The sequence below is a fragment of the Salvelinus sp. IW2-2015 genome, linkage group LG4q.1:29 (assembly GCF_002910315.2).
Source record: "Salvelinus sp. IW2-2015 linkage group LG4q.1:29, ASM291031v2, whole genome shotgun sequence".
Taxonomy (NCBI): Eukaryota; Metazoa; Chordata; class Actinopteri; order Salmoniformes; family Salmonidae; genus Salvelinus; species Salvelinus sp. IW2-2015.
Window position 1 is genome coordinate 36,986,533 of NC_036842.1, and position 14,519 is coordinate 37,001,051.

The 14,519-nt window shown below is 39.6% G+C and overlaps 1 protein-coding gene across 1 annotated transcript in view; it reads right to left on the reverse strand.

Annotated features, from left to right (window-relative positions):
• slc38a9 (solute carrier family 38 member 9) overlaps window positions 1-14,299 on the reverse strand; it is a 30,121-nt gene extending 15,822 nt beyond the window's left edge. The window contains 5 exon segments of the mRNA XM_023984636.2: window positions 292-355; window positions 588-706; window positions 2,334-2,463; window positions 4,726-4,859; window positions 14,194-14,299. Coding sequence (XP_023840404.1) covers window positions 292-355; window positions 588-706; window positions 2,334-2,463; window positions 4,726-4,820 — 408 coding nt within the window. The 5' untranslated portion in view covers window positions 4,821-4,859; window positions 14,194-14,299.
• Between the last annotated feature and the right edge of the window lie 220 nt (window positions 14,300-14,519).

A 14,519-nucleotide genomic window follows, 5' to 3' on the forward strand; every position in this document is an offset into this window, starting at 1 on the left:
TGAATTACCTGCTTATCCCCCATGTATACTGAGTATAGATGAATTACCTGCTTTATCCCCCATGGTATACTGAGTATAGATGAATTACTGCTTTATCCCCCATGAGTATACTGAGTATAATGAATTACCTGTTTATCCCCCATGATAACTGAGTATAGATGAATTACCTGCTTATCCCCCCATGGTATACTGAGTATAGATGAATTACCTGCTTTATCCCCATGGTATACTGAGTATGAGATGAAATTACCTGCTTTATCCCCCATGGTATACTGAGTATAGATGAATTACCTGCTTTATCCCCCATGGTATACTGAGTATAGATGTCCCCATCATCGTGTTCCATATGGCAAAACTAAGAGGAGAAAATCCCCATGGTCATTTGGAGCAATCATACAATTAGACCAGCTACAGTACATGTAAACCTATCAACTTGATGTAGAGAGGTATGATAACAAACCTACATGTAAACATATGAACTTGATGTAGAGAGGTAAGATGAGTACAGTGTGATATTTTTTACAGGCATTTAGCACCATCCAACTAATCTATGGAGCAAATATAAGTGGTGATGGTTGAGCGCTTACATAGTGATGATGCTGGGGTTTTTGGCTCCTCCGTCCCCTCCATTCACTTTGAAGGCCATCCCCAGAGGACTGTACACGTAGAGCTCCTCTGGACAGGGGATCACATGGTCTGGAGGGCTCTGACATGGTGGGGGAAAAAAATGTTTTCTTCTGTTTGGTGCCTAATGAACATGACCCAGGGCTGAATCTACAACCACCTCACTTAGTAAGGGGCTAAGCTCTAACCAAATCAATAGGATTTCAGAGTCTAATGTACACACAGACGGTCCAGTGACCTGTGCTTTGGCAGCCACAGCACAGTGAAGCTACATACCAAGCATTATTGATTAAAGACTTGCTAAAGGGTCTATCAGAGTACCAAATGTGCACTCACAGCGGTGTTCTAGAATATTGGACCGTTGGCTTTCATACTTTTCAAATTCTCAACACATTCAAATGAATAGATGGTGCGTATCGGAGATGCGTTGGTTGGGAATTGTGGGGAGGTGGCGCATTCGTGCTGTGCGTCCCCCGCGGATGGTGGTTTCACAGCCACGTCACAATGGGACGCCGGACTATCGCGTCTGTGGATAATGATTTACACTCTCTTTAGATAATGGTGCTATTCTCTGTGAAACCTTACAGGTTATGGTAGTGGATGATCAACTGCTTGTCTGAAAGCGGTCAATTTGACGTGGAAGGGTGTAAAGGCGTCAGCATGCTTCAGTTCGGCTGGCGCCTAGATGAACCGATCGAGTGTGTTTACATACTCCCTTAAGACACTTTCACTTGAAATACATGGGGAAAAGCGGCAATAGTACTTTGTCCATTTTGAGATGCCGGAGCCAGTATACACTTCCTCAAAATAGTCTGAATGAATCTAAGATAACAATAAAAAAAAAGAATCTGTCATTAAATTTGGTTGAGAAGATCTTAGTTGCACAATTTTACATCTAACTACGATGTTTGGTGCAGTATTTCTCAATGAAAAAATATGAATGAATGATGCATGTCTCTGGAATGGAAGACTATTGAAGAATCCCTACTGTTGACCAATCACAGACAAACGGGGCGTAGACTTCGGCTTGCCTCGAGAGGGGGAAAAAAATGTGCGTGCCGGAACAGCCCCAAAAAACTTTACCGAAGTCCAAAATGTCACAAAAAGTCGTCATGACACATGCACAAACTCTTCCGAACTGTTTCGCCTGGGAAGCATGTGGACGCCTTAAGGTTATTGACACGGCCAATTGTTGTTAAGAGACAAAACAGGGCTTTTATTCACCAGAGTGGCGGGACTGTGTAATATGCCATACTAAAACCATTCTCAACAGATCACTGCAGGAAAAATGAAACCATTGACAATTGCTTATGTACTCTCCCAATGATTGTCCTCTCAATTGGCACGCAATTCTCCACAGTATACAAGTGGCATGAAAACAGGTTCCTGTGTGCAAGCTACCAGCTTCACGCGTATGGGCTGATGGATTGGGTGTTGATGAATACTATTTAAACCACTTCATATACAACAAGTCTGATCAATAGAAATACTAATAATAATATGCATCTACTGGTCTTAAAACAGGTGTGTGTGTGTGCGCGCATGTGGTGAGTGTGTGTGTGTGCGCATGTGGTGAGTGTATGCGCGCGCATGTGGTGAGTGTGTGCGCGCGCATGTGGTGTGTCATACAAGAAGTCTGTCAGTGTGTGTGTGTGTGTGTGTGTGTGTGTGTGTGTGTGTGTGTGTGTGTGTGTGTGTGTGTAGCCTACCAGCAGTCTGTCAGAGGAGGCAGCGAGGCGGCTGTAGTAGTGCACTCTGCTGCTGAGGACAGAGGCCTCTGCTGACACCCTCTCAGAGGGGTCATTCTCCACTATATTCCGATGCTCCACGTGGAAAGGCCTGAAGACAACACAGAGACAGATTAGCCTAAATGACTTAATAGTTTACTGTAAAATGATCCACCTTCTTTGGTTACATGGATCTAGTTTGAATACTTACAAAAATGCTGTATTTTCTTGAGAAACCCACTGACCTAACATGGTGAAAGCAAGGGAGTGAAACCATGCCTATCCACACACACTTACAGTACAGATCAGTGATTATCTCAAAGGGAGCAAGGAAGGAAACATTTGAAAAGGTTTTGGATGGAACCAGGTCCACGCAGTACAATACCATAATGGAAGAGCCCTTATTAAATGAGCAAGAATATTATTTTCTAAGACTTCCAGAACCAATTACACAACCTTTCCTAAAGCATTGGTCATGATTTTGCCTCTGGAACTTCCTATTTCACAGACACGACATGACCGTCATTACATAATGAGAGAAAAGAGACCGGTACACATTAGACAGCAATGATAAACACTTGTGTACTTTGTCATCCCACAAAACAGATTCTACTGACATCAGAAAAGCATTGTCCAAAGCAGTTAAGCTTGATAGTTAAATTGCTCATAAAAGACTTGACAAAATAAGAAACATTGACCTCTCCAGTCCTACATCATTTCTTAGTGTTGTTGCAGTGTCGAGGAGGAACCTGCTAGTAAGCATTTCATTGGACGGAATATCCCATACACATGGTGTAGTTGGTGCTGCAGCGTGAAAAACAATGTCTCCGGGTTAGCTGTCCAACAACGGGTTTCTAAGAACATACAAAATGCCTTGTTTTTTAACATTCAACTCAAGCTAAAAATAGTCTACCTCTCCAATTTCCAGCCACTGATTTAGAACAGGGTGTGGCGGGAATGGGTCTCAAATCAAATAACATTTTATTTGTCACATGCTTCGTAAACAGGTGTAGACCAACAGTGAAATGCTTACTTACTGGCCCTTCCCAGGGTACCAGTACCAAGTCGATGTACAGGGGTACRAAGTACATCATATAACTAGGAATACAGTGACTAGGGTCAATGCAGATAGTTAACGAATAACTACCCGGACTAACTACTAACTACTATTTAGTAGTCTTATGGCTTGGGGGGGGGTGCTGATCAGGGTCCTGTTGGTTTCAGATGCATCGGTACCCCTTGCCGTGCGGTAGGTAGCAGAGAGGACAGGCTATGAGGAGTTGGGTGGCTGGAGTCTGTGTGTGTGAGTTTCTGTGCGTGCGGGAGGGGGTTGTTCTGGGATAAGTCTGCAGCAAAGCAATGCTGCATCTTTCTAATAAATAAAGCAATCACCTTGTTAGTATTTGTGAAATACCAAAGTGGATTAATCCACTGGGTGCCTGGGTTGTGATGCGGCCTGAAACAATCCCTGGGTGAAGTGAGGGCACAGAGGGCACGCTGTAGACTTCAAACACTGACAGATCATTACTCTTCTGAGGAAGCACAGTACGGGTTGACCGTCTTCCCCTTTTCACTCTACTGTGTCAAAACAAACTGTGCTGGCTCTGATACTAATGGTGGATGGTAACCAGACCAGCTCGGCTTGGCTTGGCTCGGTTCAGCTCAGGTAGCCTAGTGTTTAGAGCGTCGTACTAGTAACCGAAAGATGGCAAGATCGAATCCCCGAGCTGACAAGGTAAAAATCTGTCGTTCTGCCCCTGAACAAGGCAGTTAACCCACTGTTCCTAGGCCTTCATTGAAAATAAGAATTTGTTCTTAACTGACTTGCCTACTTAAATAAAAAGGTCATATAAAATAATGTAAATATATTATTGTGAAAAGACTGTTACACCAGGAACTAACCAGGTTAAATAAAAGTTAAGGGCTTCTCCTGGCTAGTAAACAACTCACTAGCATGCTGGGGGTAGCTGGGCTAATGTGCACAGTAGATTCACATGCAGTCATAACTCCCAGAGTGGATCTATATGGCTTTAGAAAAACATTTTTGGCACTGTGTCATGTGAAAGCAATGCTAGTTCCAATTGTGTGGCACATGAGCGGTCAGTGATTAACTTGAATGGGCCGAATAACTTTTCCTGTCAGGTTAGAGATCTCACTTGAATTTACAGATGGAAGCTTGAAAATATTGAGTCAAACCATTTGTGAGGTAATATTAGGATAACAAATGCTCAATAACAGACAATAAAATACTAGTATTATTATAATCTTATCATACAACATTCGTACAAAAASCTGTGTAGGCTTTTTCCGTCAGATTTTCCGCTGTGAGGTACTCCAGCGCACCCAGTACAAATAAGATTATGAAATAGCCTACCTCCTTGCCCCTCGGTCCAGTGAATCTGTGGAGGCTTTGTCTGTGTAGCTTCCTCTACGCACTGGGTCCAGTAGTGGTTTATTGTCCTCCTCCATKATGCTTTATGCTTTAAATCAATGCCTTACAGTCTTCACCTGAGTGGAGAAGAACAAAAATTCAAACATTTTAGATTAAAGAAAAAAAATTAACACTTCCATCCACCAACTTATCCAAACTGTAAAAACTAGATACATCCTTTAAAGCTTTGTGGTTACTCAGCTTGGTTTCTCATTGCGTCACAAAACAGTTTAATTGATAAAGAAAGACTCCTAATATGTCCTCCTCAGGAATATCCATTATTGAGCTGCCTGCGACTGCATGACTCATTAGGGGTCAGAGGTGAGAACTTACATGCCACCTAACCTTGAGCGAGGACAATCCAACAACAATGCATGCCGCTCTCCATTTTGATCAGGGGCTTGTGGCGAACAATTTAATAYAGCGAAACCTCTGCCACCCCGAAGTGGACACATTTTTGCACTGGCCCATGGACTACTCCAACTAGTGATGATCATTAGATTGGCCTATCATTGATTTCCTCCATTGTTAACTAAAATAGTTGACAAAGCCTTATGATGTCATGTAAGAAGAGTACTTTAGTGTCCAATTGTAATGTAGCAAATCTGTATCGGCTACATTAAAATCACACTGATTGGTCATTGTGTTGGGACAAATGTAATCCACTTACGAGTAGGCCCGCTGTAGCCTTTAGCCAATTAAAAAGAACATTTTAGATTGCATTACAGWAGACTAGCCTAACTCAAATCTGTTAAGTATCATCATCCAGAACTAAGAAAAATACCAAACAACAACAATAATGACCTGCTAATGAAATTAGGATGTGGGACAAAACACCAACCGAATCAATTCACTTATCTACAGAGTGATCTGCAATAGCACCAATTTCTTAACATTGTTATTATTTTTGAAGAATTTGTGAAGGCTAATATGTAATTTACCATTACAGGTTACATGGAAGGTCATAGGTACCCCAGTTAAACATGGGAAAATAGCTGTTATAAAACGTATTGAGAGCGTGTATGTACAACTATGTAGACTGTAGCCTAACTTGCAGAACACATGCCACTTCCAGGAAGTGTTAGTTCACAGCTTTGTCTTACGTTCCTAGCGAGGGAGACACACGTACGAGGCTTGGCAGTGACAGTGACACACTTAAGGTAGCCAAAATGCCACTATCTTATAACAGAGCAATCTTATCACCAGTGTCAGATAAACAATATCTAATTGTCCTATTGCCTAAAGGCTGTTCTAACAACAAGAACTTAAAAAACATGACCTACAAAGCAGCTCAACAGTGTTCCCCCTATATTAATTTAGCAGTGGTGACCCACATACACACACATACATCTACCGAGACTCGCTTTTAAATGGATAATCATTGGCTCAATGACTAGAATGAGTGATTAATACCTCTGATGGTTTAGAGCTTGAGGTAGTCACCTCATACAAGTACTTAGGAGTATGGCTAGACGGTACACTGTCCTTCTCTCAGCACATATCAAAGCTGCAGGCTAAAGTTAAATCTAGACTTGGTTTCCTCTATCATAGTCGCTCCTCTTTCACCCCAGCTACCAAACTAACCCTGATTCAGATGACCATCCTACCCATGCTAGATTACGGAGACGTAATTTATAGATTGGCGGTAAGGGTGCTCTCGAGCAGCTAGATGTCCTTTACCATTCAGTCATCAGATTTGTCACCAATGCTCCTTATAGGACATGTCACTGTACTCTATACTCCTCTGTAAACTGGTCATCTCTGTATACCCGTCGCAAGACCCACTGGTTGATGMTTATTTATAAAAACCCTCTTAGGGGGGAAGTGAGGCCTATCTGAGATATCTATTGCAGCCCTCGTCCTCCACATACAACACCCATTCTGCCAGTCACATTCTGTTAAAGGTCCCCAAAGCACACACATCCTTGGGTCGCTCGTCTTTTCAGGTCGCTGCAGCTATCGACTGGAACGAGCTGCAACAAACACTCAATCTGGACAGTCTTCATTCAAAGACTCAATCATGGACACTAACTGACAGTTGTGGCTACTTTGCATGATGTATTGGTGTCTCTACCTTCTTGCCCTTTGTGCTGTTGTCTGTGCCCAATAATGTTCGTACCCGGTGTTGTGCTGCTGCCATGTTGTGTTACTACCATGCTGTGTTGCCATCATGCTGTCTTAAGTCTTTCTTTATGTAGTGTTGTGTTGTCTCTTGTCGTGATGTGTGTTTTGTCCTATATTTTATTTAATTTATTTTAAATCCCAGCCCCCGTCCGCAGGAGGCCTTTTGGTAGGCCATCTAACTGACGTGYCTACTTAAAAAAGGTTACATTTAAAAAATTTAAAAACAACAATGCAGTTCAAGAAATAGTTAAGAAAATATTTACTAAATAAACTAAAGTAAAAAAAAAAAAATGTAAGTCCTAGTTTGAGTATGGTGATATATCTAGAAATCAGATAACAGAGAGCAAGGTACAGCTTTTTTTTTCTCCCACAGTTGTTTTCAAAAAGTCACTTTATATTGGTTTCAATGTGGGTATACTATGCACTTTTAAGATGGACCCTTAGCCATGAGTGCAATCAGCCAAACCTGATTTTTACAGAAAAACGTTATTTCTCTGAATTAAATGATCTACAGATCTCAAACCAACTCWGTTTTTTTCACCACAACAATTACATTTTCAAATGTTATCATTCTTATGGATTTTATGTAAAAATACAAGCTCAAAAAACATAAATAGGGCTATGATCTTATTCACTCGTACACAACCTACTGTCTACTAGCATGACCTAGAGAACTAAAAAATATATATATATATATATATTTTTTTTTTTTTTTAAATCGCCTGTAGAAAGGTGACTGATGTCCCTAATCCATGACACACCCATTAGAAAGTTATCTGATAAATAATGATCTACTCTAGTCTGATGTGTACTTTGACCTCTACTATTAAAGCAATTATTATTTTTTATCTATCTACAAATATCTATCCTATTTCAGCTGTGGCTATTAATTCACATACAAATAACATTTTCAATAGCTTCCAGTCCAAAYGACATATACATCTAAAAACCACTCGATGATAGATTGGAGGAGGGAGGTCAGCTTACTACACCTGTGTATTATTTCTTGTGATAGATCTAATTTTCAATAGCTCACTGTCCATGAGCTATAGATCTAATTTTCAATAGCTCACTGTCCATGAGCTATAGATCTAAAGACAAGTGTTGTGGGTTCCTTGACCTCTTATCAAAAAGATACACCTTACATTTTTTTTTCTAAAATTCTTCACCTTACATTTTCTTAACATATTTCACTTATTACCAATGTGGTTATTAATTTACGTACATATGTAATTTAATAGCTTCCAGTCATACAATATATCTAAAAACACTTGGTTAGCTCTGTCATAGTACCCATTAGAATTTCTAATTTCACTGATTTTCTATGAATATTTCCAGTTATGGTTATCCCCCCCCCCAATAGCTCACTGTCCATATGAGGAACAGTGTGGTGGATTCCTTTACTTCTCTTATGAAAACGTACACCTTGAATTAGTTGCAAATTCCTCCCCTTTTTTCTATAATTATTTCTGTTATTACTGCTTTGGTTACTAATTCACATACAGATCGATCTCTATTCTTTATTTTCCCAAAAGATGAACGGCGCAAAGTACTGACAGATCCTTGATGATAACCGGCTCAAGAGCACTCAGGACCTCAGACTGGGGCAAAGGTTCACCTACCAACAGCACAACAACCCTAAGCACACAGCCAAGACAAACGCAGAAGTGGCTTTGGGRCAAGTCTCCGAATGTCCTTGAGTGGCCCAGCCAGAGCCCAGACTTGAACCTGATCTAACATCTCTGGAGAGACCTGAAAATAGCTGTGCAGCGATGCTCCCCATCCAACCTGACAGAGCTTGAGAGGATCTGCAGTGAAGGGAGAAACTCCCCAAATACAGGTGTGCCAAGCTTGTGGCGTCATACCCAAGAAGACTCATGGCTGTAATTGTAGCCAAAGGTGTTTCAACAAAGTACTGCATAAAAGGGTCTAAATACTTATGCAAATGTGATATTACAGCTTTTTTATTTTTAATACATTTGCAAAAATGTCTAAAAAACTGTTTTTTGCTTTGTCATCATGAGGTATTGTGTGTAGATTGCTGAGGGGGAAAAAAAGATTTAATCCATTTTAGAATAAGGTTTACAGTTAGGCCACAATACAGAGCTCACTTGGTTTGCCAAATCAGAAAGGCTGTGCTAGTTAAAACATTCTTCATCACTGTAATTTAACTAATTCTAACACTCAATAACCGTCAATTAATCCAAACAGTTTAGGCTTGCAAAAAAGTTGCAGTTGTCAGTGTTGTTCTTGTTAGATTTTTTTAGAATGCATGAGGCGTTTGTGGGTGTCTTCCATTCTCTTGAACAATCAGTTGCCATAAATCGCGTCTCGGGTGTATAGTCTGCGTGGTGATAAAAATGAATTTATCATAGGCTCATCATTAACTTCGAACTAGTTAAGAAGTTTGGAATGGATATAACAGCCTATAGGCTACTTGACGATACTAGAGTCAGACACGTCATGTTTTAACCTAAATGCACGGATAGGCTGCTATATCAACGCATTTAAACTTATTTCTTTATTAAATAGGATTTTATTGAGTTCATATTGTTAATTTCACAATAGCTTACTAGTAAAGCAAAAACAATATAGGTTCATTGAAGGCAATAACAATGAAARTGCATAGTTGTCAAACACCGTCACAGGCCATATCCTTAAAATATAAACATTTAATATTTAACCAGGTAAATTTTTTATGAAACAAGTACTCGGATTGATTTAACTAGATCGGTCTGAGATAAAAATTGAATGATAACTTAATCATTTTTTCAGTGAAAACAGTTCATTTCAAGCAAAATAGGCTATATTTTTMTTTAACAAGGCAAAGTCAATTAAGAACAAATTCTTATTTAAAATKACGGCCTACACCGGCCAAACCCGGACGACGCTGGTTCAATTGTGCGCMGCCCGGTTGTGATACAGCCTGGAATCAAACCAGGATGTCTGTAGTGACTCCTCAAGCACTGAGATGCAGTGCCTTAGCCCGCTGCCAAAATTGCATGGTGATTTTAGACGCACAAACACATCGGTTCTTGCTTTTTCACACCCAAAAGCAATTTTTATTACTAAAATTAGACCTATCACTGGAAATATTCATGTACAATCACTGAAATTAAACTTAGCAATTTTAATGGGTGTACTATGGATGGAGGTCAGTGACCTAATATGTGACCGTCCGGCTCGAGTCAGTCCTATGTAGCAAAATTGAAATTGTGTTTTTTTTTTTTTTTTTTACATTAGATAAAAGACTCAAGAGCTAGAAAATGGTATATCATACACTGCAGTTGAGGAGGAACGGGAAAGTAATTCTGCTTTGAAAGTTCATAAACTTGTAATCCCACTTTTGATTCAATGGCCCCTTGAATGTTTTGGTACACCTACTGGAGAGCTCTTCTTTGTCTACACCTATTCAGCATTGTTCACACCCTCTCTTCAAGGATTCACATGAGTCCATGTGCTGACTTTGGTGCAGGTCATGTTGTTCTTCACATTACTCTGGTAAACACACACTATATCAAATGTTTATTTGTCACATGTACAGGATACAGAAGGTGTAAACGGTACAGTGAAATGSTTTACTTGCATATTTGTATAGTAGCAATACCAAAAATAGAAAGTCCAGATAAATATATTATATTTATTAGATGATTCTTACTTACCCAGACACACTTCTAAACATCTAAATCGATGGATAATGTGAAAGAAATGCTATAACCACCCCCCAGCCACATCTAGCTAAGTGGATGGGTCACTATTGTCCAGACATGTACACATGGTCATTGTCATGACTGTCCTGTGAGGATCAGAATGGCTCAGATCAGCATGGCAATGGATGACAGTAACCAGACCCTCTCTCACCCCACCGAGGGGGGAGGAGGGAGTTGACACCTCACACCCTGTTGTAAATTAAAGGAGAGGAGATTCAGAGACCATCCCTCTTCAAATTCACACAGGAATGTTCCTTTGTCTACCCAGACAGTTTTCCCGCCAAAACTCGGAGCACGTTCTAAATCGAATACTGAACAATATTTCCAATATAAGAACGTGGGGAATGGTCATAGGTGATCTAAAGAATAAAAATGTCAATGAAGTTGTTATTTTGTGATGCCATTAAAAAGTTAAGGAAATAACTGAGAAGTATATACACTACATGTACGAATTTCCATCGTTAACTTCTTTGGAAAGGGGGGCAGTATTGAGTAGCTTGGATGAAAAGGTGCCCAGAGTAAACTGCTTGTTACCCAGGCCCAGAAGCTATTGATAGCATATAAGTAGTAGATTTGGATAGAAAGGATTGATTGTAAACATCGTTTGACATGTTTCTACAAACTGGAATGGAACTCTTTTGACTGTCTGGATTGCGCTCGCGCATTGTGCCTTTGGAATAGTAAACTAAACACGCGAACAAAAGAAGGTATTTGGACATAAATATGGGCGTAATCGAACAAACGAACATTCCCAGGAGTCCTGGGAGTGCATTCCGTGCATGCATGAAGATCAGCAAAGGTAAATGAGATTTATAATGCTATTTCTGACTTTTGTTGACTCCACCATTTGTCGGGTAACTGTATGGCTTTGCTTTTGTGGCACTGACGCTGTACTCAGATTATTGAATATTGTGCTTTTGCCGTAAAGCTTTTTTGAAATCTGACACAGCGGTTGCATTGAGAACAAGTTTATCTTTATTCTATGTAAAACATGTATCTTTCACCAAAGTTTTATGAATGAGTATTTCTGTTATTTGATTGGCTGTGTTTTTCTGTGATTTGGCGGTGACCTAACATAATCATTTGTGGTGCTTTCGCTGTAAAGCCTTTTTGAAATCGGACACTGTGTTTGGATTAACAACAAGATTACCTTTAAAATGGTATAAGATACTTGTATGTTGAGGAATTTTAATTAATGAGATTTCTGTTGTTTGAATTTGGCGCCCTGCAATTTCACTGGCTGTTGCGAGGTGGGACGCCTAGCGTCCGAACATCCCAGAGAGGTTAACGTTGTATATATGACAAATTATGAATGTATTTTTGTTCAGATCGGAATGTGATTTTAGAACCGTAAGAGGTTATCTTCTTATGGCTGCATCCCGCTACCGGGATCAATATGACAGCAGCCAGTGAACGTGCAGGTGCCATTTTTCAAAACATCAAAAATCTCATAAATTAAAATTCCTCAAACATACATCATCTCATACCATTTTAAAGCTATTCTTGTTGTTAATCCCACCACAGTGTCCGATTTCAAATATACTTTACAGCTAAAGCCACCACAAACGATTATGTTAGGTCACCACATATAGCCACAGAAAACACAGCCATTTTTTTTTCCAGTGAAAGAGAGGAGTTTCAAAAAGCAGAAATAGAGATAACATTTCACTAACTTTTGATGTCTTCATCAGATGACACTAATAGGACTTCATGTTACACAATACATGTATGTTTTGTTAGATAAAGTTCATATTTATCACAAATATGAGTTTACATTGGCGCGTTACATTCACTAGTTCCAAAAAACATCAGTGATTTTGCATAGCCACATCATTCAACAGAAATACTCATCATAAAAGTAGATGATAATACAAGTTATACACATGGAATTATAGATCTATACCTCTCCTTAATGTAACCGCTGTGTCTGATTTCAAAATAACTTCACGGAATAAGCCAGCTATGCAATATCTGACAGCGCTCAGAAAAATTTGCCACAATTAGCCGCCATGTTGACGTCAACCTAAACAAGAAATTACATGATAAATATTCCCTTACCTTTGATGATCTACATCAGAAAGCACTCCAGGAATCCCAGGTCCACAATAATAATAATAATAATAATATGCATATATTAGCAACTGAGACTGAGGAGCAGGCCGTTACTTTGGGCAACTTATTCATCCAAGCTACTCAATACTGCCCCCAGCCATAAGAAAGAAATGAAGAGAATCTGCAATTAACTTTTTACAAAGCACAACTGTTAATTGAAATGCATTCCAGGTGACTAGCTCGTGAAGCTGGGTGAGAGAACGCCAAGCATGTGCAAATCTGTCATCAAGGCAAAGGGTGGCTACTTTGAAGAATTTCAAATATAACAATATTTTGATATTGTTTAACATTTTTGGTTACTACATGATTCCATATGTGTTATTTTATCATAAAGAGTAAAAAAAAAAAAAAAAAATGGAATGAGTAGGTGTGTCCAAACTTTTGACTGCTACTGAATGTGTCGTGTGTTTAGGAAGCTATTGAAAAACTATGTGAATTCATATCTAAAGCTGTATTAGGAAAAGCATTTGTGGAGAACCAAAGGGGAGGAATTAAAAGTAAAATAAAAGCTTTCATAAGAAAGGTGAAGGAACCCACCGCTCTTGTCTGTAGATCTGTAGCTCATATGGATAGGAAGGGTATTGGAAGTTAGACCTATCACAAGAAATATACCTATAAAATCAGGGAAGTGGTGAACTGGAATTCTAATGAATGTTGCATGCATGAAGGGGGTCAGTGACTTCACATTATGTGGTTTTACATCTCCATTTTACCTAGATAGGAAGCTTTTGAAAAGTATTATAAAAAAATGGGTCAAATATAGCACAGTAGTTATAGGTAACTAATGAAAATGTTGGGCCATTTAGCAATTGGAGGCCCTATGCAGTGTGTAATCTTCATATGGCTAACAGTCCTGGATGGGAATGCAAAAACATGTTTGTTTTTTTTGCTTACGTGCAATCACCGGTATTGCACTTTTACGACCGTCCCTAAAACACCTGCGTGCCAAAAACAGTATATTGCCTAATTTCCCGTCTGTTAAAGTACCGTGTTCGACTATCGGTAAAAACAAATGGTATTTCTTGCGCKCTACAGTAATCTGATACTCGATATATCACACTCATCTTCCGTCGGAGAGCAATTGAGCTCATTTAGTGAGCAAGGTTTTATTATGAGAAACAGCTACTGTAGCTTGCTATGWTATCGATAGGAATTAATTGATATTACATACACCGCATACTTACTCAATAACCACCTAACCAAGAATCTCGTTGAGCACCTATGACATAACTAGCTAAGGGATAACAAACAAACTGGGGGGGGGTGTAAAACAAATTAACGTTACCTAGCTAGCTACAGGAACGTTAGTAGCCAGATAGTGTAGCGAGCCAGGGGGCTGGCTATTTGAACACAAAACAGCTTCTAAAACAATTTAGCTAAATAAACCTTCTTAACTTGAGGTTGTGTTTTAGTCCAGCTTTGCAAACGTATCTACTACACATTATAAAAAATGTCTGATACTCACCTCCGGAGGCTGCCCGTCACGAAGACTGCTTKCCCGAACGTACAGTTTGAAAAAGAAAACAACATGAACGTGTCATGAACATTCTTCTTCTTCTTCTTCTATAATTTTATAGCGGTCCGCAAACAAATGTTAGGTGCATGCCGCCACCTACTGTACAATCCATTATACATGGTAAAAGATTATACAAAATTAGGAAAAAGTTTAATTACCCTGCCAACTATTAACCGTTATTAATAGTTTAACCCTATCTAATCCTACACCCGGTCGACGGCCTGGGAAAACAGAACACTACCCCTCAACCAGTGGCGGTCACTGCCGTTTAAGAT